At 44.5% G+C, this 27,927-nt stretch overlaps 1 protein-coding gene across 1 annotated transcript; it reads left to right on the top strand.

Moving 5' to 3' along the window:
* On the top strand, nt 1-27,484 carry KCNG2 (potassium voltage-gated channel modifier subfamily G member 2; the record flags this gene model as incomplete). Its single annotated transcript, XM_082499444.1, has 2 exons — nt 1-756; nt 26,672-27,484. The coding sequence occupies 2 exons, from the start codon at nt 1-3 to the stop codon at nt 27,482-27,484; spliced, it is 1,569 nt and encodes a 522-aa protein (XP_082355570.1).
* Between the last annotated feature and the right edge of the window lie 443 nt (nt 27,485-27,927).

The following is a 27,927-nucleotide window of genomic DNA, read 5'->3' as shown; positions in this document are numbered from 1 at the left end:
ATGTATCACGAAATGGCATTGCTCACTGGGAATGCAGATCCTGAGTTCAGCTCCTACTCCTTCAATAACTTGGAAAACCTGTGTGAGGTGCAAACCAAGAAAGGATTCTACTACAAAAAGGCCAAACTTCTGCACCCTGGGGAAGACTTGTGCTGCTTAGCCCGCCTGGATGACCGGACCAGGTTTGTGATCATCAACGTGGGTGGTATTAAATACAAAGTTCCATGGACCACCTTGGAGAACTGCCCCTTGACCAGGCTTGGGAAGCTAAAATCTTGCAACAATTACGATGAGATCATGAACATCTGCGATGATTATGATGTTAGCTGCAATGAATTTTTTTTTGACCGTAATCCTAGTGCCTTCAGGACGATCATGACTTTTCTGACAGCTGGGAAGCTGAGGCTTCTCAGGGAGATGTGCGCTCTTTCTTTTCAGGAGGAGCTTGTGTACTGGGGGATAGAAGAGGACCACCTGGAGTGGTGCTGTAAAAAGAGATTGCGACAGAAAGAGGAGGAGGCAGCTGAGGCCAGGCTGTATGAAGGGGAGATGGTATTTAGTGAAACTACGCAATGTGCCTTCCAGGACGATAGCCGATTGGGTTTGTGCATGCGAAAGCTCAGGGATATGGTGGAGAACCCCCACTCAGGGATCCCAGGAAAGATCTTTGCTTGTATTTCAATCTCTTTTGTTGCCATCACTGCAGTCAGCCTCTGCATCAGCACCATGCCAGATGTCAGAGAAGAAGAAGATCGGGTGAGTGCAGCTTTTCTCAGAGTAAAGCATGTTTTGCATTGTTGTCTCCTTAGGGAAGGTGACGGGCAAAGTCACTCCAGCAATCATGCAGGTATTGCGTTCAGTATTTATGATGTGGAGCACTGGCCGGGGTAGAGCACAGAAAGCATTATGTCGCTCAATATTGAGGGAAGATTGAGCCAAACTCTGCCTTGCCAGCGCAGCTTTGCCAGTTCACACCAGCAGACAGCTTTACCCAACAGATTTGTTTTCTGACATCTCTAACCAGATGACAAACTAGCTATTGTGGGTATAAAAATCAGCCTTGCTTGGGGCTTAGTGTTTTGAAGTTAGGTTAAGAGCTAGCAGATCTTTTTTCCTTGAAGGTACTTTAACATACCACTTTCGGTGAACTCCCAGTACCCCACTGCAAAAAACATATCTGAAATATTTTGATGCTATAGGTGAGGTCAAGGGCAGGGAAGCTGAGGCAGCAATTTAACAGCAGAAACAAAGCAAATGTCCCAATTTTTTGAGACGTGCTTAGTATTCTCAAGTGTAAGCTGTGGATGCCTCATGCCCTTGAAAATCGAGTCTTGTGGATATTTTGTTTATTCTTTAGTTCAACAAATTTCCTAAGGGTTTAGTCCCTTATTTGTGCAAGCAGTTCAGTTTCCTAGGATTAGCTGTATGTAGGCCAATGAGAACTCATCTAAAGATCCATAGCGGAGGACGTTCACGTTTTCATCAAATACGTGCTGAAATGCAATTGAAGGGATTTGGGGGGGGGGTGGGGACTTTTCGAGGAGTTCATGGCCTCTTTAGTTTTACTCAAATCCAAGCTTGACACTAAATGTTTGGGCTTATTTTCCAGCCCCATGGTCATTAAATGTGATAGTGAACTTCAGCTACTAAGAGAGTACTTCACCCTGTCAAGTTCTGCCTCTCAGCTGAAGTCTAAGCTCTCCTGGAAGCAGAACCCTTCTTGTGTGCCGTCACCTGTGTTCGGAATGGCTCATCGCTCACTGCCAGTAGCAGAAAAGAGAGTGGTCATTACCTGACAGGAGGCATTTACTGTTTTGTAGCATTGAAAGTAAAAACCGTACTGATGGAAAATGGGTCCAGCAACTCCAGAGAGACCCCTGCATTTGACTGAGTGCCTCATGTGCAGTTAAACCCACCCTTTGCTTGCGAGGTATGCTCAGGTTAGATGTCAACTGAGTTGTTTGATTTGGAATCAGACTCATTCGGTAGCAGCCAGGAAAAAAGACAAATCATTTGGTGCGTTGTTTGATACTTGATTGTTTAGAAGATCTTTGTTTTAAAGGCTTTTTATGATATAAAATTTGAGGATAGTAGTACTGGCTACTAGTTAAAACTATATTGTCCTAATAATTTTTTAAAAAGATCATTTCCAAAACACATGCCTTTTACTGTAATTAACCAACAGTGCTCCAGTATGCTGGAATTTTAAGTACAAGGGATATTTTACTCTTGAAAACTGAGATTTATTTAGTGTTTATACGTTCCTGACTTTAAGTGAGAGCTGAACAATTGCTTTCAGAATTACCAGAGTTTAGGCACCTTATATTTTTACTAATGATCTGAAGATAAATAGGGACTCATAACAATAGGCTAATAATATTTGTTGGGTGGAGCAGGGTAATAATGAGGATAGAGCACGCATATGAGAGAAGCCTGGTTTTCTTGGTAAGCTGGGGCCATTAAAAGGAGCGCATTTTCACAGTCAAATGCAAAATTATACAAAAAGAAGATGAATGCAGACTTGCTCTTGCAAAAGCAGAGAGTCTGATTCCCAAAATGAGACTCTAAATAGGACTTAGGGTACAAGCAACTGAATGTAAGTTCCTATCGCAGCATCAAGTCAGAAGGGTTAATGTGATCCTTGAATATCTAAGCTGGGGAGTAGTGATTAGAAGCTGGAACATGATTTTTTGCCTGTATGCGGCATTGCTGAGACTGGCACCAGAATACTGCAGTCAGTTCTCACGTTCATATTTTTAAATGGTGTTTTGAAAAATTGAAGAGGGTGAAAAAACCTATAAATATTAGACGCCTGGAGAAAATGCCATACAATAAGAAACTTGAACATTTCTGTTTATTTAGATTACCAAAAAGAAGGTGAGTGGATTAAGCAAATAAGTGGGTTTTATGGGGGGAGGAGAACTGTATCATCTAAAAGACCTTTAAATTAAGCAGGGAGAGGATGCATGGTTAAAAGCGGAATCCTGATAAATTCATATGGGAAACTAGGTGCCAATATTTAATACCACGGCGATTAATTACTAGGGCAGACTAGGAAAAGAATTAGTGGATTTTGTATTTTTTTGATGTTTTGAGTTCAAAGCTCAGTGCTCTCCTGGAAGGTAGCCTTCAGCTAAACACACTCAACTTCAATCAAAACTAAATTACAGATTTCAGTTCAAGTTACAAAGGTGAAACGCTTGCAATACAGAGAAGATCAGAATAAACGATCTAATGTTTTTCTGTGCCCTTAAATTTAAAAGCACAGGGCTCCTACAAATAGGCTTTGTTCTGCCCTTTGCACAGAAAAGGTCTGTGGGCAGAGTGGAAGTGGTTATTTTGTTTGAGATGAAGGTGGTTCTTTAGCACAGGGGACAGGTGAGGAATTACTTCTTACATAGCTTAGTTCATCCCCGACGTTCCTCACCTGCTACTGAACCAATGCAGGTCATCGCTCTATTTGAGTTGTAATTAGTCGTGCCAGGAGCCATACACAGTGACCGATTTTGGTCCTGCACAAATGGATGCAAATACCCATGTAGATCTTTTCAGCCTCAGTAAGGCTGGGCACGGAGTCAGGCATCTGCCCACATGGAATTTCTTGTAGGATCAGAGACCAAGGCTGCAAACGCCTTGCGTGTCATCTTGTACATGGCTTAGTAAGCTGATGCAGCTCATCAAGTAACAGGTGTGGAGAGAAGAGAGCTTATGTGAATTCAAAGTCATGTTAACCATCCTGAGCTGTATCCCTAGTACCTAGTTTAAAATTCATGCCCAGGGATAGTTTTTTGGTCTGGTTCTGCAGTCTGCTAACAAGCAGAAAATGTATGTTCATCCCTCCTGGCTAAGGAACAAATAAACAGTAAATACTATTTCAAGGACACACAGTACTCGGTGTGTACGTTTTCCAGGCTGTCTGCCTGGCGTTACTGTTGTTAGGGTTCCGTGTCAGACCTGTCATACATACTCTGGCTAACAAGCAGTGGTCTTTTCCTTGAGCTGGAGTTTTCCAGAAAACAAAAGCTTTATGTGCCACCTATCTGTCCTGTTATTACTTCAGGGAAAGAGAGAGGAACCAGTCATGAAAAAAAACACGCCGGAGAGCAATTTTTCAGACCACGATCCTTTAGTGTCACCTGAATAGACCAGCTGTTACACCCAGTGAGGTCCTGCAGAGGTGTGAGTGACCTCACACAGATGTAAGCGTGGAACCTTAACAGTTAGAAGTAATTACCAAGCGGGTGAGGAAATTATTTTAGGTGCGTGCCTATCTCTTTGAAAATACAGAAGAAGAATCAATCATACATTTTGTTAACTTTATTAACTGCTCCAGATGTTCTAGATGAAAGTGACAATCCCTAGTGGTTTAGCAAGAGTGGGAAGGATCGTGTTCCCATGTACTGTAGCTGACTTGTTCACACTAATGGTCAACAATTAATCTCAGCATTACTCTTTTTTGGAAGTAGTATCACGTATTTCAGATGCTGTAGAGTTATCAATAAAGGTAACAGAATCATATCCTAAACTACTTTTTACTTACCAAACTAGGACATATATTTTATCTTGGGTTTGTTTTTTTTTTCCTCATTTAGCTTTTATTTACTGATTAAATTAAATAAAACCCACCAATCCAGTAATGTGCATAATAGCTGCTTCTGGAAATTTCAGGAAAGGGAGACTTCAAATGTATAAAGAAAATAAACCTGTGAAGAGAGTCGGGTTCTTCCATGTAAAGTAACAAAGCAATAATTAATTTTCAATTTCAAAATCTTCAGAATTGGAGATTTCTATGCAAGATCTAGATTTAATGGTGAAAAGTCCCCTCTTTAGGCAGAATACTGCTGAGACAAAATCATAGCAGAAGCCCTCAGGCACTGAGTTCTTTCAAGACCACCACAAAATTGATCTCCAAGACATAAAAATAGCCAGAGGCATAGAGTATCCTTAAGGCATTTTAGGCATATGATACCTTTAAGTGGGCTTCTTAACTCTTGAAACAAATGGCAGGCATTGAGTGACTCACATAAAGCAGCTAATACATCACAGGAGTCTTAAACTAGTTGGGAATACATTACAGCAAAAGCTTTAACAACACAGTAAGAGCTGAACAACCAAAAGACATTGAGAGATTCAACTGAAAGCCAGATGGTCATCATACTAGACTCTTCATTTTTTTCTTGGTGAAAACACAAATGTCGACCATTTCTATCTGATGAAGAAAGATTCTTTCTTTTGTTAGATACTCTTCCTCATGACAGAAAAAAGGTGGTGAACTCAGAGATGAACAGCAATCATTTTGTCCTGATTCACAAAAGCCTGAGTCCCACTGAGCTCAATCATTTGTAGTACCCGTAGTGTAAAACAGGAGATCAGAGAGTACTTCCTTCTTCACCGTGCTTTCTAATGTATTGGGAAAAGCTAGTCTAATTAAAGATGCTGTGATAGGAAGTTACAGTTCAATAACCTTCAGCTGAAGAACGTTACAACAAAGAGAGAGACTCATAAATAATGAAGTTAATAATAGCTCATAAAGAAGCCTGAAACTATTTACCCTTCTAAGCTTAATTTACACACTGTCCTTCATCTTTCATATTGGTGAGGATGGGGAATAGATAAATTGTGAATGTGCGTTTTAAACAATCTTGTGACTAAAGATGTCATTTTGCAAAGGTACACACAAAAGTAATTTCAGAAAAGGTTAAGAGAGTCTTGTATAATGACTCTCAACAGCTTTTCATAGACAAGCTGTTGATGTGAGGGCTGGATGAGCAGTAAGGTAGGTTGAAAATTGGCAGAATGGCCAGGCCCAGAGGGCAATGATCAGTGACACAAAGTCTGGTTGGAGGCCTGTATCTTGTGGTGTACCCCAGGGGTTCCTACTGGGTCCAGTCCTGTTCAACATCATCATTAGTGATCTGGAGGATGGAGTAGAGTGTACCCTCAGCAAGTCTGCAGTTGACACAAACTTTGGACAAGTGGCTGCCATCCTGAACGCTCTTGATAGGCTGGAGAAATGGGCTGACAGGAACCTTGGGAAGATTGGGAAGGGGAAATGCAGAGCACTGCAGCTGGCAGGGAACAACCTCAGGCACCAGTATATGCTGGGGTCCATCCAGCTGGAAAGCAGCTTGTCAGAAAAGGACCTGGGGGGTCCTGGTAGATACCAAGTTGAACATGAGCCAGCAATGTGCACTTGCAGCAAGGAAGGCTACTGCTGTCCTGGGCTGTGTTAGGCAATGTATTGCCAGCAGATTGAGGGAGGTGCTCCTTCCCCTCTGCTCAGCACTGGTGACACCACACCTGGAGTCCTGTGTCCAGTTCTGGGCTCCCCAGTACAAGGGAGGTATGGGCATACTGGAGAAAGTCCAGCAGAGGGCCACAAAGATGACAAAGGGACTGGACCATCTCACATATGAGGAAAGTGTGAGAGAGCTGGGACTGGTTAGCCTGGAGAAGAGAAGGCTCTGAGGGGATCTCGCCAGTGTGTATAAATACCCGAAGGGAGGGTGCAAAGAGGACAGAACCAGGCTCTTTTCATTGGTGGCCAGTGACAGGGCAAGAGGCAGTGGGCACAAACACAGGATGTTCCCTCTGAATATCAGGAAACACTTTTTCACTGTAAGGGTGACTGAGCACTGGCACAGGTTTCCAAGGGTGGTCGTGGCATCTCCATCATTGAGGATATTCAAAAGCTGTCTGGACACAGTCCTGGGAAACTAGGTGGCCCTGTTTGAGCAGGTGGAGGGGGCTAGACCAGATGACCTCCAGAGGTCCCATCCAACCTCAATCATTCTTGATTCTGTGGTTATAACTATCGATTTGTTTAGGTTTGTAAACTAAATAGGTGGCTAGATGGGAAGGAATATAAGTATTCAGGGCCTCAGTGTGTCAGAAATGTTAAACATTTTGTTGAATGATGTCTCAAAACTGTTGCAGTTTCAGCTCCTTCTGGGTGGGGAAAACTAATTTTTACATTAAACCATTTTCTTATTTCAGTGAAAAGTAATGTAAAGGAGTAAAACACTTGTTATTGTCGGTGCTTTCTATCCTAAGATGGCACTCTGCTTGAGACTCTGCAATGAAGCTTTACGTTACTGGAGAGCTCTTTTTTAGTAATTTCTCTCCATTTGTGACTGTTCAGCAGGTTTTTTTGCATGTGATACTGAGACCTTCTTGATTTTAACTTAGAGCCACATGTTTACGTGATGCATAGATGGTTTGTTTTCATGAATGAAAGTCTTAATAAAATTGCAGCTTGTGTTTTTCCTTTCTTTGTAGAATAAACTGTTCTAGAAATTACAACACAGTCAACATAAAACGTGTTTAAAAAAATCTCCCTGCTGGTATTACAGATAACTATTTATAGTATATAGGCACCGAAGGTAACTTTTTATAAAAAGAATCTTGAGGAATTGGACTAACTAATTTCCCTAGGGATCATCTGAGAATTCATTATACCATTCTCTGAGCTCTGCTGTTTAAATGCAAAACCCATGAGCTGTAACAGTATCACCAGTTATGGCATCTGAACTGATCTACCGATGTACTCATCCCATACATTGCTAGTTTGCATTTTGTGTTTGCTCTGGGTGGTTCAGGCCACAGCTGGCTGGAGGCCAGGGAAAGACCAAATGACTCAGTAACAATTGTTACCTGCCTTTTCTACAACATCGTCCACAATGAAGTTCCTGTAGACACATGAGATTCATGTTCACTTTCACATTCACGTGCCCTTGCTGAAGGTGTTGTCCCAAAGTGAGGTTATTTACCCGGTGTGCAAGATGTACACTGTGAGTGTGTAGGACCCGCAGCACTACAGAGCTGTGCTGTAAAACTAAAAGGTGTTTCTTATTTTTTTCTTTCATAAGCTTAAAATAAGTTTTTTGCTCGGATGGTACTTAAAATGGTAACACACGGTCCGAATTGCAAGCTTTGAGAGCATCCTTTACCCATAGCTTTAGTCATCAGCAATAAGCAAGTTTGCTTTGTTGTTTGTTCATGTGCTCAGTCTGCCTCATGTAGTTTCATCACCTGTTCTGTGTAGTCCTGCACTTACATTGTGAATGTTTTGGGACAGAACGTCTTAAACACAACAATTATGACCATCGCCATAACAGAAATAAAAATTACATCTATGCTGCTGTTCAGGTACATGGGCACATTCTTCATTCCTGAGCTGCAAGCTAGGTTCCTAAGCAAGGGAATTTTTTCCTTTTGATAAGTGAGACCAACTTAGTTCTTGCAAGATGGAATTACTGTGTGATATCCTTAGAGTCCAAAACTGAGGAGTAACTGCAGACTTCTGCAGTGCAAGTCTGAGTCATCGTACTGTGGTCTCCCAGCTCCTGTCTGATGGTCAGAGAAATTTGCTGTGCAAAGCTCAGACTTGTCTGAAAGTAGTTGAAAGTGATGAGGTTTGAAAGATGTGATGTTGCTTCTGTGGGTCACACAGAGAGCTTTAAAATCAAGGAGTGGGGAACCTCAGCACTGCTCAACCTAAAACTTAGATGTTGAGTTGTGTGGTTTCTTTGAGTGGTGTGCATCTTTTATCTGACTCCCATGGAATTTGCAAATATACGACTAACAGCAAAATGTTCTTTGCAAATACCAAGAAGTGGTGATCATGTCCTTTGATCATTTTACTCAGAACTGTGCTTGTCTGTGAACCATCTGAATTATACAGTCCTTAATGTAAAAGAAATGCATATATTAATCTTTCCTTTGTGGATCTGAATCTGAATCTTTCCTTTACTGGTTGTCTAAATCCAGCTGTTAGCATATCTCGGTATCAGGGTTTTTTTTATTGAGTTCAGGATTGCGGTATTCACATGCTAGGGAAACACATTTGGTGCTGTGAGTCCTTGGCATCACTGCTGCACAACACATTGCCCACTGCACCATCTCTGACCCCAATGCCCAGGAAGCTGCCTGGAAACCCCCTGGCCAAATAGCAGACTACGCGCCAGCTTTGCCAACTCTTTTCAGAGATAGTCCTTCCCCTTTGCAAGGCTACCTTAAGCTGCTAATAAATAGAAACTGTTTGAAGGAATGATTGGTTATTCTTGATATTGGCTGTGTGGACAGAGTGCTGGATAACAACTAGTTGTATTTGGTCATGACTGCTTTTGGAGAGCTCTCACCATTTCTTCTCCTTTTCTTGTTTGCTGCTCTTGGGAAAAAAAAAAAATTACTTTCTGCAGACCTCCCTCCCCTGAAAAGAAAAAAAAATCCAGCCTTCCTGCTTGATTGAAGCTATTAAAAATTTAGCAGACATATCTAGTTGTTCTGTCATGGCAGCTCCTTCAAGAGAAGATAAAAGAAACATAGAATCATAGAATGGTTTAGGTTGGAAGGGACCTGAAAGATCATCTAGTTCCAACGCCCCTGCCATGGGAAGGGACACCTCCTACTAGACCAGGTTACTCAAAGCCACATCCAACCAGGTCTTGAACACTTCCAGGGATGGGGCATCCACAGTTTCTCTGGGCAACCTCTTCCAGTGTCTCACCACCCCCATAGTGAAAAATTTCTTCCTAATATCTAATCTAAATCTAGCCTCTTCCAGTTTGAAGCCATTCCCCCTTGTCGTATCACTACATGCCCTTGTAAAAAGTCCCTCTCCAGCTGTCTTGTAGGCCCCCTTCAGATACTGGAAAGCTTCTATAAGTTCCCCCCGGAGTCTTCTCTTCTCCAGGCTGAACAACCCCAACTCTCTCAGCCTGTCTTCATAGGAGAGGTGCTCCAGCCCTCTGATCATCTCCATGGCCCTCCTGTGGACCCACTCCAACAGGTCCGTGTCCTCCTTATGTTGGGGGCCCCAGAGCTGGACGCATTATTCCAGGTGGGGTCTCACAAGAGCAGAGTAGAGGGGGAGAATCACCTCCCTTGACCTGCTGGCCACGCTTCTTTTGATCCAGCCCAGGATGTGGTTGGCTTTCTGGGCTGCAAATGCACATTGCCGGCTCATGTTGAACTTGTCATCAACCAACACCCCCAAGTCATTCTCAGGGCTGCTCTCAATCCATTCTCTGCCCAGCCTGTATTTGTGCTTAGGACTGCCCCGGCCCACGTGCAGGACCTTGCACTTGGTGTTGTTCATGAGGTCTGCACAGGCCTTCCTCTCAAGCCTGTGCAGGTCCCTCTGGATGGCATCCCTTCCTGCCCTTCACATCCCTGGCCAGATTCAACTCTATCTGGGCTTTAGCTTTCCTAACTTGATTGCTGGCTGCTTGGACAAATTCTCTGTGTTCCTCTCAGGCTATCTGTCCTTGCTTCCACCCTCTGTAGGCTTCCTTTTTCTGTTTGAGATTGTCCAGGAGCTCCTTGTTCATCCATGCGGGCCTCCTGGTGTTTTTCCTGACTTCTTCTTTGTGGGGATGCATCACTCCTGAGCTTGGAGGAGGTGGTCCTTGAATGTTAGTCAGCTTTCTTGGGCCCCTCTTCCTTCCAGGGCTTTATCCCATGGTACTCCACCAAGCAGATCCCTGAAGAGGTCAAAGTCTGCTCTCCTGAAGTTCAGGGTAGCAAGCTTACTGGGCGCCCTCCTCACTGCGCTAAGGATCTCCAACTCTGCCATCTCATGGCCACTGGAGCCAAGGCTGCCCTTGAGCTTGACATTCCCCTCCTTGTTGATGGGAACAAGGTCCAGCATGGCACCTCTCCTTGTTGGCTCCTCCATCACTTGGAGAAAGAAGTTATCATCAATGCATTGCAGGAACTTCCTGGATTGCTTATGCCCTATTGTGTTGTCCCTCCAACAGATATCAGGGTGGCTGAAGTCCCCCATGAGGACCAGGGCCTGTGAATGTGAGGCTGCTCCTATCTGTCTATAGAGGGCCTCATCCACTTGGTCTTCCTGGTCAGGTGGCATGTAGCAGACCCTCTCTGTAACGTCACCTGTCCCTGCCCTTCCTGTAATCTTGACCCATAAGCTCTCAGTCGGCTCCTCATCCATCCCCAGGCAGAGCTTCATGCACTCTAGCTAACCATTGACATAGAGGACAACACCCCCTACTCGTCTCCCCTGCCTCTCCTTCCTGAAGAGTCTGTATCTTTCTATTGCAACACTCCAGTCACAGGAGCCATCCCACCATGTCTCCGTGATGCCAATTAGATCATAGCCTTGCAGGCATGTGCACATCTCTAACTCCTCTTGTTTGTTCCCCATGCTACACGCATTTGTATAGAGGCATTTAAGTTGGGCCCCCGATGAAGCTACCTTCCTGGCTGGAGTGGCTGGAAATCCTTTGTGCTCTCCTGCTGACATGCAACCCTTCTCCAGGTTTTGGGCCTCTATTACTGGTAGGAGCAGGATGGGTTGTGGTTCTTTCCCCGGCAACTCTAGTTTAAAGCCCTCTTCGCAAGGTCGGCAAGCCTCTGACCAAAGATGTTCTTCCCCTTTTCTGACAGGTGGACCCCATCCAGCCCCAGTAGACCCGCTTTCTCAAAGTGAGTCCCATGATCCAAGAAGCCAAACCCCTGGCTGTGGCACCAGCCCTGTAGCCAGTTATTGATTTGCCAGATTCTCCTGGCCCTGTCAACCTCCTTGCCTTTGGCCAAGAGGATTGATGAAAAAACTACCCGTGCTCCAGAGTCCCTGACCACTGCTCCCAGGGCTTTGTAATCTTAATTGATAGTCCTCAGGCTGTGCCCAGCTGCATCACTGGTGCCCACATGGAACAGCAGCAGTGGATAATAGTCTGAGGACTACACGAGGTTTGGTAGTCTCTCCGTGACATTCCTGACATGAGCGCCCAGCAAGCAGCTAACCTCCCTAGAGAGTGCATCCGTCTAGCAAATGGAAAACTCCATGCCTTTCAGAAGAGAGTTCCCTACGGCTGTCACCCATCATCTTTCCTTAGTTGCACTGGTTGTTTTATGTGGAGCAAATCGGGTAGTCCGACTCAGCTCTGGCACCTCTCTTGATACAGTAGGTTTTCCCTCTTCACTCTGCAGAGCAGTGAAGCGGTTCTGCAGGGGCATCTCAGGTTTTGAGGGAAGTCTCTTCCTCTTGCTGGTCTTTGCAGTTACCATTCTGTGTTACTGGCCTCCCTTCCTCCTGTGTGTGCAAGCATGGGAGTGCTCGACTGGCTGTGGGTTGTGGGTCCATTGCAGGCTGCAATGGGAACCAGCTGTCTATTTCCTTCTCAGCATCCCTGATGCTACCCAGCCTCCTCACCGCCTCCTACAGCTCAGCCACCTGCTGCAGGAGGTCCTCCACCTGGGCACACCTTTTGCAGGCAGGTGTGCCACCTATCCCTGTCCCAGGAGAAAGGTCCAGGCACCGCCTGCAGCCTCTGCCTTCAGCAGCTCTGTCTGGGTGGAGGCACTGGCTACTGCTGGGATGGGTGGTGGAGAGCCCCCAGCCCGAGCTGCAGCCTTTGCTCTCAGATGAGTGCCCACCATTCTGCCTTGAGGGTCAGGTAGGATGAGTGCCCTTGACCTGTGCAGATGGTCACAGGATGGTGCCCGGTGCTCGACCAGTGGAATGGACCCAGTAAGAAGATCTTTCTCTGTCATATCAGGAGGGTTAGGAGGAATGTATTTTCTTTTACTAAGAGTTGCCTTTAGATTGGGGAGCGGGGACACAGCACTGTGGGACAGGTTTGCACAGAGTCCCACAGTGAGCCTGCAGACGCTCTGCTTAAAATTCCCCATGGCAGCAAAGTTACTGCCTGAGCTGTTTATGCCGGGCTCTTACCAACTTTGGGCCTCACTGCAGGGTCTTTTCCTGAGCTGCTTCTCCCAAGTAAGGAGAGAAATCCTTATGCGACAAGGAGCTGCCCTGGAAGATTTTGAGAACAGTAGGTTACAATATAGACTTTGGGAACCACCTGAGACTCTGTGGTGTTTTAGGCTTAGAAGTCAGAAAATGGAGAGTATTTCTCTGCACTGTTAGCTTGGGGAAGAGGCAAGAGCTGAATAAGATACAATTCCTGCTGACTTGTTAGTAACTTTATGCTGTGCTAATGAACCCTTTTAGTCTACAGGATATCTTCTCATGAATAAATAGCAGGCTCAGGTCTTCTTTTAAATATTGTATAAATATGCTGCAATATAACATTAGTGATCAATAATTAAACAGCTAAGACTCTTCCATAAAAGCATTGGTAACTTTGTCAGCGTTGTTAACTGGTTTATCTTTGGTGCAACGTGGCTCACCCAGCAAAATACGCTCCTTATTTAATTTCTTTTAATATTTCTCTGTTTCCACCACCATAACTATCTATACCTACCAGTGGGTTTATTCTCCTGACTTCCAGGGAAATCATCCAGGGAGTCTATGAAGCAATCTCGCGATAAGAGTTGCTTGGCCCTCAGTCGTGTTTGTAAAATTACTACAGCTGCTCAGCATAGCCTACTCTGTAATATCCTGAGGGTACAGCGTAGCTTCTTTACTCCATAGATTGCTCCACTGGCTTTTGCAAGAGAGCTAGTGCTCTATGGGCTTACTGAGTGGTGTCCTAGTGTTCTGAAAGAGAGAAATCTTTCATTTATTTGTAATAAAAATATCATCTGGAAGTCTCATCTCAGAGCTCCAGGATATGTTGCTATCAATTCTGGAGGTTTGGTTTGCGTTTGGCTAGACCTCATACAGCTAGGCTGAGGTAATGAGCTGATTCATGTGTACAGCACTTAGAAAAATTGCATTATATCATCTAACATTATAAATGCTTACATTTTCATTGCTTAAAATGTGGCAATTGAGAGACAATATAGAAGTTTTTGAAATTGGGGACTTTTTGCAGCGTCCACGGAGACATTTAGATTCAAGACAACTTAAGTTAGAAGAGTGGTATACAAATGGGAAAAAAAAAAAAAAGGTTAAAACATTTTTTGCAATAGATTTTTAACAAAGGCTTGAGAAAGGACCAGGAGAAAACTATAAGGTTATTGGATTTTCTAAAGGTAAGCATGGTATTAGTTCCAAGTAAAACCACGAAAAAGATGGTACTGAGTACAATCGGCAACATTTTTGAGGACAAGAGCATAATTCACTCTAGTCTATGTAGAACATCATTCATTAGTCAAACTTAGTATAATTTTTATGAGGTTATAAAGTTTTCTGGAAAAAAAATCCCTCTGATGCAGGTACTTGTACTTTTGTAAGATATTTGTATTAGTGCCACACAACATCACTCCTTAATAAAAATGGCATTTTTCAAAAACTTACGTCCCTTATTAAATGTTTTAAAAATTTCTCTTGGGTTTCAAAGTAGCAGAAAACTAACATGAGAAATCATCATCCAGTAGCAGTGCACGCAGAAAGGCATGCAAGTGTCTCTGGTGTTGGTCCAGAGCTGCTTAGGTGTTTTTCTGGTGATTTGGGAGAATATATAAAACAATTGCAAATGAAATTTACAGGTAGCACAGAAATGACACACTAGTCAGGGACTGGAAGTATGTGACACAGTTAGCCGGACTGATTTGAACATCGGGAGGTAACTGTGTGTTCATCTGCAGAGAGTGCAAGCTGTAAGTTTAGAGAGCATAGGCAGCCCAGGACAAAAGACTCTTTTGGTAAACTGGGGACTCGGAAGGAATTTACAGACCCTGGTGAACTACTGGCTGGACACGATTTCCCATCTGACATGCTAGTTAAGAAGCAAAGCATGAGGCTTGAGGTACTGTCTCCAGATTGATATCCATTAAGCATGTAAGTTGGAAAAAATGTTAAAATAATTATTTAAAATATGAAAATTCTGCTTTATAGTGAGACACTAGAAGAGTTTTTAATGCAGTAGACAGCAGAATAAGAGAATGTCTGTGGACAACACTGAACAATAACTGGAACCTGCAGCTAGACAAACTCATGCTCTAAATAAAGTGCATTGCATTGTGGGTAATTAACAATGGAAACGGTTTATCTAGAGATGCTGGAGTACATCTCAGATAGTTTTTAAATACATTCTGTCAGTCCTTCTAACAATTACATCTCAGTGTAGCTGAGAGCTTGTCTGTGATTCAAGAGCCACTTGGTGAGATCCTCTGCTCTGCAAGGGATCAGCTCAAAAGCCCCTTCTGGCCTTACAGGTCAGTGAGCAATTGCCATCCTGTCCCTGACTTGCTTGTGTAGGAGCACTGTCCCCCTGTGCCGGGGGTGCCAACAAGGACGCTATATGTCTGGGCCTTCCTTGGGCTTCATGTATATTCAGACCTGTAGTCATCAGCAAGATGAAACAAGCAGTGGCAGTTCATAATTGTGATTAAAGGCGAGGACAGCCAGGGAACCTCAGAAGCCTGGAAGCTTTCTGAAGAGGAGTGACATGCCATGAGTCTGGCCCCATGAAGGTAGTAGCATCCTGACCAAGGTCTCTTGTCCAGCGCAGACTGCATTTGGCGGGGGTGCTACAGGGGCTGGGACATGTTACCGGCGGGGCTTCATCCCAGTATTAGCTGCTCTTCAGACTTGAGCTTGTGAGTCACTCAGGAGCAGGATGGCTCAGCCACGACGGGCTATTAATGAGGAAGGGTCCCAGACCAGCCCTCTGGCTGTTCACTGGCAGGGCCCTCGTACCCTCACCTTCCCATGCAGGCACACACAGACATTCCCTTTCTCTCTGCTTCAGCTCGTTTTTCTGAGCCTGGATACAAATAGAAAATACAGAGAATAGCGTGAAGGTCCCAGACATCCAATACATCCCGAGCTGTGTTGGAAACTTGGTACACACTGCACTGGATAGAGACGACAACAGAACAGAAATTGCAGCTCCCTCCTGAACGGTCCACGCACTGAGTGTCTGTGGGCAGAAGCTGTGGATATTTCCCCCCGGCCCACAGCTAAGTTGCCTTCGTATACAGTAGAAATGTTGGCTAATTTAAGGTAAGTCATGCAGTTCTTATATTCTGCACTGCTGTCATGGAAAACAGTTCCTGTTGCCTTAAGCTGAAAGAGAGAATATGAGAGAGTGCAGGATTTCACAGTGGTCAGAGCCACCCTGCAAAAACTCATCCACTTCGCCAGTGCAGGAGTACAGCTCGCAGCATTCCAGTGCAAGGGCAATGCGGCAGCAGACTGCCAGCTGTGACTGAGCCACCACCAGCAGGAGAGCAAATCTTCCCACAGGCAACACAGGCAAATCCTTCACTTGCTTTCAGATAATGGGATAAAGGGAAAGAGGGGGGGGGGGGGGGGGGGAAGACAGGTTTGGAAAAAAAAAAGTAAGAGGAAAAGAGTAAGCTTGACTCTGTTCTTTCCTCCAAGAGAAAAACAGACAACCCCAACTTTTATAGCAGGTTACAGGGTTGCAGGAACCGGTAAAACTAATGTGGGTCAGTAAAATAGAACCAGCAAGGAGTGGGAGGCAGCAGGAGGAGAAGAGCTTCCAAAACAGGGATTGAAAGAAGGGGAAAATGGGGAAAGAAGAGGGAAAATGTGTTTTTAAATGCTGTTAAAAATCAGTGGTTCTTTTTAATACAATTAGTAAGAGAGAGAAAGAGAGAGAACAAGTCTGAGAACAAGTGAGGAGAAGAAGAAAAGAGGATGCTGGGTTTAGGAAGACCACAGTTCTAGACACTGCATCTATCTGTGAGCACAGCCAGGTGCCACCACAGCATCATCTTTTCCCAGGTGTTGGGTAGATGTGAAAGTGCTGAGAATGCCACTGGTTTGTAACACAGCCCTGTCTCTCTTGGGCTGGTCCTTTCAGAGGGATGTGTTGAGCCTAAGTGTTGTCATTCCCTGGAGAAACTGTTCAAACTGCACCTAAGTGCCCTTGGTGAGGACTCAGCCCCACTCTGGTTCTGCAAGTGTTTTGATTTATGCTGCCACTTACGGGAGATAACCCTCATCTTTATTTTTGCAGTCCTGCCATGTTTATGAGAAGCAGGTGTGCTGTAAGTGCCAAGTACCATTGCTCAAGTTTTTCAAGCAAGAACTGAGTCTGTCTTGTTTTCAGAGCACTAGGATAGAAAACAAAGCTAGGATTATTCTCCAGAAATCAGGAGATTTGCTAATTTTCAAGCTAACTGGGCTGCTTCATGTAAAAGCTCAGAATCAGGCATTTGCTTAGGTTTACAGAGAACGGATTTTTTTTTAAAAAAGCATTGTCGTTTCTAAGCCTCGGGGGATATGATACCTCTATCAGAGCTAGAAGAGAGAGTGGGCTGAGGAGGAAGATTTCTAGTTCATGTGAAATCAGGGAGAGAGGGACACTTGTCAGCAAAGAGGCTTCTGGTGCTTAATTAATCTCTTGGGGTTTTTTTTACTTTCAATTTCAGTGAAAAAGTGGGCCAAAACCAAGATAAACATTCTGGAAATCTGGAAATAGAAAATTCCAAGGTAATTTTTACTAGAAACTCTAAGAACATCAGTGTTTCTAAAGTGAAGCTGTTCTTTAGAGAACACCATTGCTTGGTGAAATCTTCATTCTTCTTTCTGTGTTACTGCCTCTGTCTGTGGCAGTGACTCTGATAAACAAATCCTCTGTGCTGAGCAGCGCCCTGGGGTCAGGCTGTGCAGGTCGTGCCTGGTCCAAGCACAACAGGCTGTGTGGGAGCTGTGGACACATCTGGATGGCCATGTCACCCGTGGGTGTTTCCCGCAGAGGAGCTCTGCTGCAGGGCAAAGCTGCCAGAAGGCAAGCCATATGGGCAGTGGTCTGTGAAATCCAGCCTCAAATGCCATGGGAGATGATGAGTTTAAAATATAATACCTTGTGCTTATGAACCCATGTCTTCTTGTGTAGCTGTTTGTCTTCAGACAGTTTCCAAATGGCACTAAGAGGTTGTAAAATTGCCAAAGCAGACCCCAGGTGCAAACCCAATGTTTTGACTCAGAATATTTGTTTAGACAAATGGCAGTAACCCTGTTGTCCTACATATAGGTTGTAATTCTCTAAATATTATTAATAGCCTACTTATGTCTCACACACATGCGCATATGAAAGCTGTGGACAAGCCAGGTATGGATCTCAGATCCCCCGAGGCCCAGCTCCAGCAGCATCAAGCACATCATTTCCTTTGCTAGTTGAACATTATGGGTAGGTAGGACTTGGAGGGGTCCTCTGAGGTGAGCGCAGTCCTCTGTTGTCATGGGTACCACATCATACCACCGTTTCCAGAAACTGAGAAGCTTCCTCTTAAACTGTCTCTGGCCTTCCCTGTTCTTGCAGGAGGGCTTTTTTGGAACCTCATGTGTCTTCTGGAGTCCAGATTCTGAAAACTGGTGTAGCTATTTCTTCTACTGCCAACACTGTCCTTTTAAATAGTGATAGGTTCTCTTTGAAAATAGCTAGTGTAAACACTGAGCGTGTTAGGTCCCTCTTCTTCCCACTCCTACCTCCCCTGCTGATTGCCATTACTTAGCTGATGGTGTTGCCCTTCCCAACCTCTCCCCAACAAAGCCAGTGGTTGTAGCATAACCAACCAGTTTGTTATCCAATTTGACTTTGCACTGAAGAGAATTAAGGAATGATCATATGTCCCATTCTGTGGGCTAAGCTGTGGGTTGTAAACAGGCAGGTAGTAGATGGAGATAGCGGTACTTTCAGCAGGTCCAGATAGACCTGAATGAGAACATTTGACCATACCATTAAAAAGTGCTTCTTTTCATCCCTTTGGTATATTTATAGACAGCAAACATGTCTCTTCTCTGCCTTCATTTGATGATAGTAAATAAGTCAAATGCATTTAATTGTCTGTTTTTAAGATAGATAGGTTTTCCATTCCACTAGACATCCAAGTAGCCTTGGGTTACTCTCCCAACTCATTCTGGTTGGAATCATCCTTCTCGAACATGGGTGGTTCTTGAACAAATAGAATCCTTCACTTATATATTGGGACCTATCAGTAAGCTCGAAATACAAGTGTTGGGTTTTTTGCACGTGTATTTGGTAAGCAAGAAGGAATTGGTGTCAAGGCTTGTTTCAAGGGTGAAAACCACAGGTTGTGAGAAGCTGTGTGTCCTCATTTTGTAGTGAAGCAGAGTACAAACATGAGAAAACCAAAGAAAGACAAAGTGAAGGGAATACTAGCCCATGAGGAGGTCACAAGGCAGTAAGAATGGAGCAGAGACTTAAGAAGTATCCTCAGAGAAAATGTTACCCAGCGTACATCTCTCCTCCTTACGTTACACTATAGCCACTCTCTCCTGGTGTGTGGTATGATCAGACTGGGAGATAGTAGCCTCTGGAGCACATACTCTTCCCTCAAGCTGCTCCCAGCTGCAGTCTGAGGAGTTTTAAGATGTTAGCTGTCTTTACATCCCCCCAGTCCCCCCAGCCTCTCTGGGTGAGGTACTGTGCTATTCCTGACAGGCATCTGAAAAAAAGGCAAGTTGATGGTGTTCTGTTTCACTTTTTATATGTTTCTTGCTTCTTGCAGATTTTAGGTTTTGGTTGCTTTCCATAAAGTAGAGCCAGATAACGTTCGTTTCCCTCTAACAAATACTGTTGCTTTTGGAGAAGTGTGTTCTAAAAGTGGATGCAGGTGTGAGAAAAGCTGGTTGAGAGGACATTTTGTAATTTAAAGAGGACATTTTGTAATGTAAGAGGACATTTTGTAATGTAAAGAGGACATATTAATAAGAGGACATTTTGTGCAACTGTAGTGCTACTTACCTGCACTCTTCCCAGCAACTCTACTGGGGCAAAATGATGCAGGACAGTGGGCTGAAGAATATCTCTGCATGTGGCAGGGACAGTAAGTGAAGGAGGCAGGGAAACAGAGGACAGCCTTAGGATCACAACAACAGTCTTGCCTGGTAGGTGGGTGATCAAATGCCCCGTGTCTGTGTCTTTCTCCACAATTCAGATGTACATGCCAAATCCATGCAGTCAGACTACAGCTGCTGAGACATCTACAGCATTTGCAGGGAAAAAAGGTGACAGTTAAACAGATCTCAAGGCTTAATATTTATGGCTTAGAAACCCAAGTCCTACCTACAGTATCTAATTTTGGTCATGCAGTCTGGGGCTGAGATGGCCCAACGCCGCAGGCTGCTTCTGGATTGGGCAGAGTAATTCAAGGACACTTGAATTCAAGGCTGCTGGTTCCCTCTGCAGCCTCCAGGATCATGCGTGACATCTGTGTCTCCCACCTATTTGGCCTACAAGGGTGGTCATAGGCTACCGTGGTGCACGGGTAAACTCCTCACACACGTGGTCTTCTCTTCCCTCCCATTGACCCCAGACCCTTTACTGAGCTTTCCATGAACATAGCCATTTCATGTCAGAAATGTCATAGCTGCATGTCAGAAGAGCAATTCCAGACAGAAATGCAAGGCACACGCAGGTAGCTGTATCTCAGTAACCCCTTGGCTACGTGACTGCAACTGAATAGCACAGCATGTTATTTTACAAGCTAGTTAGACTCTGGCTGTGGATTTTAGCACACCCTGAAGTTTCCTTCTAGCAGTTGCCACAGTCTTTTGGCATCTCCCTCGTTCCTGTTGGTGTTCCATGTTTATTTGCAGCTTCACTGGCAGAATAAAAATGACAGGTTTTGAAAAGCGGTGATCTGGGGCTGTGCTGTCTCAGGATCAAAGGAAATCCAGAGAGATAAAGTAGGTATAGCTCCTGCCCACCTCCTTGCCCTTTCTCTTCAAGAAAGACAAGTTGTACAGGAACAAGCGTACAAGAGCTATCTTGTGTCCATAATATGACAGCAAACCATTAGCGACAACCCTCCCCACTGAAGGCAAGGCTCTGGTTACCTTTTCTAGCAGCTGGGCTGAAGACGAAGCACGAACTAAGCTCTAGTTACAGATCAAAGTGCGTACAGCAGGAAGCAGAGGGCCCTTTCATGGCCCCTTGGCGACTTTAAAAACAGAAACCATTACTTTGAATTCACAGCCAGCCAGCTTTGAGAACAGACTGTGCAGTAGCTGAATCATTTTTGCTCAGGAGCACAAGAAATACTCAGCGCAGGCTGGCTGCAAGTTCATCCTGACCCCTAGCTTTAATGGCAGATGTACTGAATTACAATCACCGAGTCCGTAGGTGGTCAGTGGCGAAGGGAAGGGTGCCTGCGCCTGAGGGCAGAGTGTGATGCTGCCTTTCCTACAGTGGGTCACATTGCAAGAGTCGCGCACTCATCCTTACTGTGAAAATTAGCTGGATGCTTTCATCAGAAAATCACTTTTGATCAGAAAATTGCTTTTCGTCAGAAAGTGCCAGCGTGAGCAAAATTGCTGGGTTTTGTCGGGGACACACGTTTCTGGGAACGTTGCTGTTTTGCTGGAATTTTTCTCAGGGAAGGTTTCTTCATTTAAGAGCAATAGTTGGGATGAGAGAGGGCGGTGACCCAGCATCCGGTGCTCCAGGTATTCCTGCAGGCTGGGACAGAGCCAGGTGGAGGCTTCTACCCTGCCCGCTTAGGAGCGGGAGCTGGGTCTCTCCCGAGCCTGCCAAGTGCTCCAGGTGTTGGGCTGCTGAATAATTGCAAGTTGGGGGGGGTGTGGGGAGGTCTGTCTCCGAATCTCCCTGTGGATGCGCAGCTCAGCCTCGCGCCAGCTCCAAGGGGGACACCCTGAGCCGCTGGGCTCTCTGCAGCGCTGCGTCCAGGCTGCGGGCAGACCTCGTGTAGCAGCCGCAGGAACTTTGTCTGCAGGTCCCTTAACGCTGATCTCTGGTGCTGAGACCGTGGTTATGTCAGAATTTCAAGTCCCACATTGTTGTTAAAAAAGAGTTTGATCCGATGTGCACAGAGAAACGCTTGAAATACATGACCCTTTGGGGGTCATGTAACAAGGGGCAGAAGAGAACAAAAATATCATTTTAGAAATGTCATGATTTTAAAGCTTATGTAAGTATTTTTGTATGCAATGCCTCTCATGTTTGGGTGGGGTTTTTTTTCTTAACATATACATTTGAGAGGGAGGGAAATCTTCACTGTAGGGGGTAACTTCTTCCCTAAAAGTACCGTGGAGCTGCTGATCATACAAAAATGTGTGTTTTCAAAGCAACGCAAGAACTGAGGCGGTTAGAGGTGATCTGGCTTTTGACATCTTCTAATGCCAGAGGGGGGAGATGGCAACAAAGCCTGCAAGAATCTAGAGGAGAGTCAGAATTTCTTCTCAGGAGACCAGAGGACAAAGGCAAGGTCACGAAGTCACACAACACACAGTGGGGAATTTTTCTGAGGTGCAGTACAGGGAAGTGCCAGTGAAAGGGACCCTGCAAGCCAAAGTTTCTGAAAGATGTCTGCAATTTTTAGACAGACCATACTGAGCAATGAGTACAGCTGGATATGAACTCAGTGACACCAGCTTTTCTTTTCGTGATTTTCTTTTTGCAAAAGGAACCTTTGGCAAAGAAAATGTTTCTCTAGAAGAAAGATACTGTGGTTGGCTTTTTGACAGCAAATTTCTATAAATCTTAGTGAAGGAGACTCACTTTAATTTGACTGCATAGAATTACTCAGAGACCTTCCTTCTTTTCTTTTCTTGTGTCCTGAGCTGACATTAGTATACGGCCCCAAAATCCCGTGCAACTGCAGATACTTTCCCATACTCAATTTCTGCACAGGAAAAAAGAATCTGTTTGCTGTTTGAAAGAAATGCACGTACACACAAAGAGGGGTGTCCTTTGTGATTGTCATTCATGCTGGTTTTTGTTTAGACCTCTAAAAGACAAAAAGAAATAAGATTATTATGAAAACTGAAAAATGTTTTCCTGTGGCCCAGTTTCATAAAGCTAGATATGAAAAAGTAATTATAAATATCTATCCATTAGATTACAAGATGAAAAAATCTGGTTAGTTAGTATGACAGCTAGCTATTTTGCTTACAGAAAGTAAAAAGCAGTATTTTGTTGTTAATGTACATGTTTATGGCCATGAGTTGTTATAGCTTGATCTTTTTTGAGAACATACAGATTTGATACAGACCTATTTTGGGCAGGATGCTATCCTGTTCTTTTAGGACTTGTTTTTCTCTTATTCCAATGGCTGATTAATTCTTGATTGCTTTTTTCCATCTCTATGTCTGTCTTTCTGCGCATTTTTGTTTTGTTTTCTTGAATGGAAAAAACCTCAAAACCCTAAGCAGAGTTACAGCATCCATTTGGACTCAAATGCATAGTTAAATGTTTTAGAAAGAGAAAAATTGCTTTTTTTTTTTACAATGCTGTAATCAAGGGGAAAAAAAACTGCAGTGAAAAGCAGCTGCAGCACAAGGAAGCAAAGCACAAAGAGCATGAGACGTTTTTGCTGTTACTGTTTTTTATTTTATGTGAGGATAATAATAGGTCATACCTAGATGATATTGAAACACGGTCCAGGGAACAGGAAGACATTTAATTAGTGAAAAAAAGGCCTCTGGCAAGTTAATTGACACACAGGTCTGTTTTCTAAAAGCCTGTTCAGACCCTCTTATTCTCAGAAAAACCTTCGGACAGAGCCTGGTGTGTTCAGATTGCAATAGGTTAATAACGATCCTGAGAAGGAATAGCACTTTGCTGAAGATAATTATGCATTAGCTAAAAGAGGGGATTGTTTCATCCCATTAAAACGAACTCTGTGTAGCAGAGCATTATTGCTCCACTCTTCTGAAAGTAAACATTTTGGCATTCACAATGTTAACTGTCAGCTGTGGATAGTGGGAAGAGCAGAGAAAAGCCAGAGCCCAACATCAACTCTGGATGGACTACATCTCAGCTCTTCATTACAGTGGTGGGCAAAGATGACAGCTTGGTTCTTCTGTGTCGGATGACCTGAGCTTCAGATACCACCAAGCCTCTTGTGCCCAGCAAAGGTTGCTGGGCTGCTCCTGCACTTCTGTTCTTGATGTAATTCTGCAGGGCGACATAAATACCAAAGCCGTAGGTTTGTGAACCTACACAGGCTAAACATGTCAAAGTCTGGGAGGGCAGATAGTCTTCCGAAAGTCACCTTCACTGGTAGTCCATTAATGAGGAACAGCTTTCACTTCTGTTTGCTCCCACACCAAAACTCATACACAGAAGAACTTAGGAGAGTTTCCTTTCCTTATGCACCAAAATAGAGACCACTGGGGGAATTAGGTGCCAAATTAACTATTAAACGCCTTAATGTCTTTGTAGGTCTATTCCAAGGTTAAATTATCCATAGACTTCACAGACTTTCCTAAAACTTTTAGTGGCAATAAAATTACATACATGCACATCAGAATCCAGAACGCTGGCTGCCAGATAGGCTTCTAAGGCAAGCTACATCTTAGTTTCACTACCTGGTGGTCCAAGTAGCGATGAACCTTTCAGAGAAAGCAAGTGTGCACATTGGGGTTTTTTTCTTCTTGCCATTGCTGCTGCTTTGCTCAAGCCGTAGCTATTCTTCTATGGGTTGTCTTCCTGCTGTCTCAGCCTGATCCTTTTGTGCACGTGCAAGGATAGTATCAGGAGCTGCAAATCACCTGCAGCCATTGCCCTTAGGTGTGAGATCAAGCACATCCTGACGAGAGATTCCCAGGCAGCAGGCCTCGGGGACAACATTGGTCTGATGGCTGGTTTTTTGGTAATAAAGTGAGAAGTTCCAGTGGCACAGGCAGAGTCCTTCCATTGACTTTGTGAGCTTTGGCTCTGGCCCACAGAGCCAGATTTATGCGGTGGTGTGAAAGCATCTTGGTTCTGTATCTGATGGGAGAGCCTGACAGCTTAATTATGCTGTGATAGGAGTGAAACCCCTAAAAACAAAATGTTTTGTCCTGTGTGTTATGATTGTGACAAAAATACTTACTTATGACCAAATTAGTTTGGTGAGGCAGATATAAATTAAGCTCCATCTAGTCTTCACACCTATCAAAATTAGGACGTTAAAGACGGGTTGACCTACTATACTAGTAAAACAAGATTATCCTCTCTCCCTGCAATATACTTAAAATCTTGACAGCAATTTTAACAGGGCAAGTAATTTTTTCTCTCCATATCAGCATGACCCCCTGGGAAACAGTGGAAGGTACCTCATATGCCAATTGAAAGTGGAATAAAAAAAATAATCTATAAATACAAGGCACTACAACCTTTAATAGTGTTTAATATATGGACAGTTAAACACCGGCTCTGAGGATACCTTTTCACATTTTTTTTTCCTGTTGATCTCTCTTCAGTCATTGTCTCAATCTCTTTGTGAAATGGGGAGGGTGCCTTGGCATTTTGGTTATCAATTGAGGTAAGACAAGGATTTATACTCAATGTGATGACTCTGCTGTTACTGCCAGCAGTGCAGCAGCCCTTGAAACCTGTATTCAGTCGCTCCCCCACATTTTGGGGAACACTGTAGTTAGTGAAGAGGGCAAAAGTCTCATCGCTCTTTTGCTGGTTTGTTTTTTTTTTCACAACAGGGAAAAAACTGTGCATAAACACTTAGAGAAGGATGAAGTCAGGATGTGGTGCTGTGCAGTAAAAATTTCCTTGGCTCTGCCTAGCAAAAGACACCTGTGGTGACCATGTGGGCAGAAGTGTTTATAGATATACCGGGTTCTCAGCTTCTCCAGTGGTGAAATGGCCACCAGCTTGACACAGCCTCACCACTCTTGAGTGATACTTTATTGCTATAATTTAGCATAGGTGAGGAAAATGAGGTTTTACATTACCTGTTGCATCCAGTGGGAGTCATACGCCCCGCTACTGTGGATGGACTCCTACATGCTTACAAGAGTTTTCATGAGCTGTTCAGAGTCAAAGTGGCTCACCGAATAAATATACACTTTCCTTAAATAAATGTACCCTTGCCTTTCATTCAAAGCCCCCAGAGCATTTACACTTTTCTATGAGCATTTACAGAGGAAACAGCACTAGCCCTATAATTGTCCACATCGAGATCTGTTTATTTAGAGAAGCTGATTATTGTTCAGCTGGAGTTACTAACAGTGATGTAGCAGAGAATTGCCATAGTATTTGTGCTGTTGAATTAACAATCAAAGAACAGCCATCACCAGCATTATTGTTTATTGCTGTTCCAATGCACTGGGGCTGGCTTGTTTACAGGCACTGTAACTAAAGAACCAGAATTCTCTTTTATTTTCTACTAAGTGAGCCTGCGGGGAAAAGCACTCTTCCAGTGCCTCAGAAAGCTTGGGGAGGGCATCGTGGTCATTAGTTGTTACAGGTGAGGTAATTGAAAGCGCTTATTTCTCCAGACTCTCCCTCTGTTCTTGTACTTTTTCTTTTAGAAATACCTACATTTATCAGTACTTTATATAAGCTTTTGATTGTAGGACTAGTGTCCTATAGTTCACTGGAATATAAAAAATAGTCTATATTCTGTGAATAATAGATGACTCCAAGCACATAACGTAAAATGGTGTGGGTGTTTATGAGCCATTTATAAGCAATTTATTATTGATCAGGAAGGGAGGGTGTGATCACCCATTTATTAAAATCCGTGAATCCTGTTCTAATCTTTTCTAAAGGCTGTTAAAGGTTCGGTTAGAAATCAGGTGTGAGCCCCCGGCCTTTCAGCAGTGGGCTGCCTGGCCGACAGCTGATATCATCACACCAAATTCTTGGCAGCCTCGGGATACTCCTGAGCATTGTTGACCTGTCCTGCAGCCAAACATGTAGCTAGTAGCTCTGGTTTTAGTTATCGGTTCCAGCTGCTCTTAGCAGCAATGATTTTACTTTGGCACCTCACAATTCGTATCAATTTCACGTGGTGCTTTCCTTTGAGAACTGCCACTCTCTGTTTCTTTGGTTCACTCCCTGGCTAAATCTTTTTCTTCCTCCTTTTCTGTGTCTCCCGCTCCTCTTCCCCCCAGGGTGAATGCTCACAGAAGTGTTATGACATCTTTGTGCTGGAGACGGTGTGCGTGGCATGGTTTTCATTTGAGTTCCTGCTGCGATCCATCCAGGCAGAGAACAAGTGCGCTTTCCTGAAAACCCCGCTCAACATCATCGACATCCTGGCCATCTTGCCTTTCTATATCTCTCTCATAGTGGATATGGTCTCCACGAAAAACAGCAGCAAGCCCAGTGGGGGAGCTGGGAACAAGTACCTGGAACGAGTGGGCCTGGTGCTGCGCTTCCTGCGGGCTCTGCGCATCCTATACGTGATGAGGTTGGCACGGCACTCGCTGGGGCTGCAGACGCTCGGGCTCACTGTGCGCCGGTGCACCAGGGAGTTCGGGCTCCTCCTGCTCTTCCTTTGTGTTGCCATGGCCCTCTTCTCACCGCTGGTGTACTTGGCTGAGAGCGAACTGGGAGCCAAGCAAGAATTCACAAGTGTCCCCACCAGTTACTGGTGGGCTGTGATCTCCATGACAACTGTTGGCTATGGCGACATGGTGCCTCGTAGCATCCCCGGACAGGTGGTAGCCCTGAGCAGTATCTTGAGTGGGATTTTGCTGATGGCTTTCCCAGTCACGTCCATCTTTCATACCTTTTCCCGTTCCTACAGTGAGCTGAAGGAGCAGCAGCAACGAGCAGCAAGCAGGCAGATGCGCCAGCTAGAAGAGAGCACCAAACTCCCAAGTGATGACAGAACACAGGGGTTTGGTGTCACCTTCCCACCAGATGCTGCTGGGCAGGAAGGTCAGCCCGTGGTTGACCAGGAAGCCAAGAGAAGCTGTTGACTCTCAACAGCTGAAGACGTATGTTGGCAGCACAAGCAGCAGTGGACAAGGGGGCTCAGTTCTGCAAGAACTTCATGAACTGCATAAATGAGGGACAGACACACACAAGGTTGTCGCTAAAGACCAACTTTTGATCTTAAGGGCCCTCTGAAAAGTGCCCCTAGAAACTCTGCCAAATACAGCTCCGCTCCATCGCTTTTCATAGGGCTTTTCTTTTCTATTGAACAAGTATTTTTGGCAACCCCCAAGGAGCAGCCCTTGAACGTAGCCAGTCAGGAGAACATAACGTGAAGCACAGCCTGTGCTGGGGTGCCATTCGGCGGAGCAGCCAGCGTGCCACCTCCTCCCTGCTCAGTGATACTCCGGGTGAGAGGGGCTGCACGAGGGGGCTCCCTGTGCTGCAGCGCCCCACGCACGGGGAGTTTGTTTCAGCGGCTCTGCCA

The sequence above is a fragment of the Vanellus vanellus genome, assembly GCF_965231255.1.
Source record: "Vanellus vanellus genome assembly, chromosome: 2".
Lineage (NCBI taxonomy): Eukaryota > Metazoa > Chordata > Aves > Charadriiformes > Charadriidae > Vanellus > Vanellus vanellus.
Note: the sequence above shows the minus strand (reverse complement) of the source record. Positions and strands in the feature narration are given on the sequence as shown.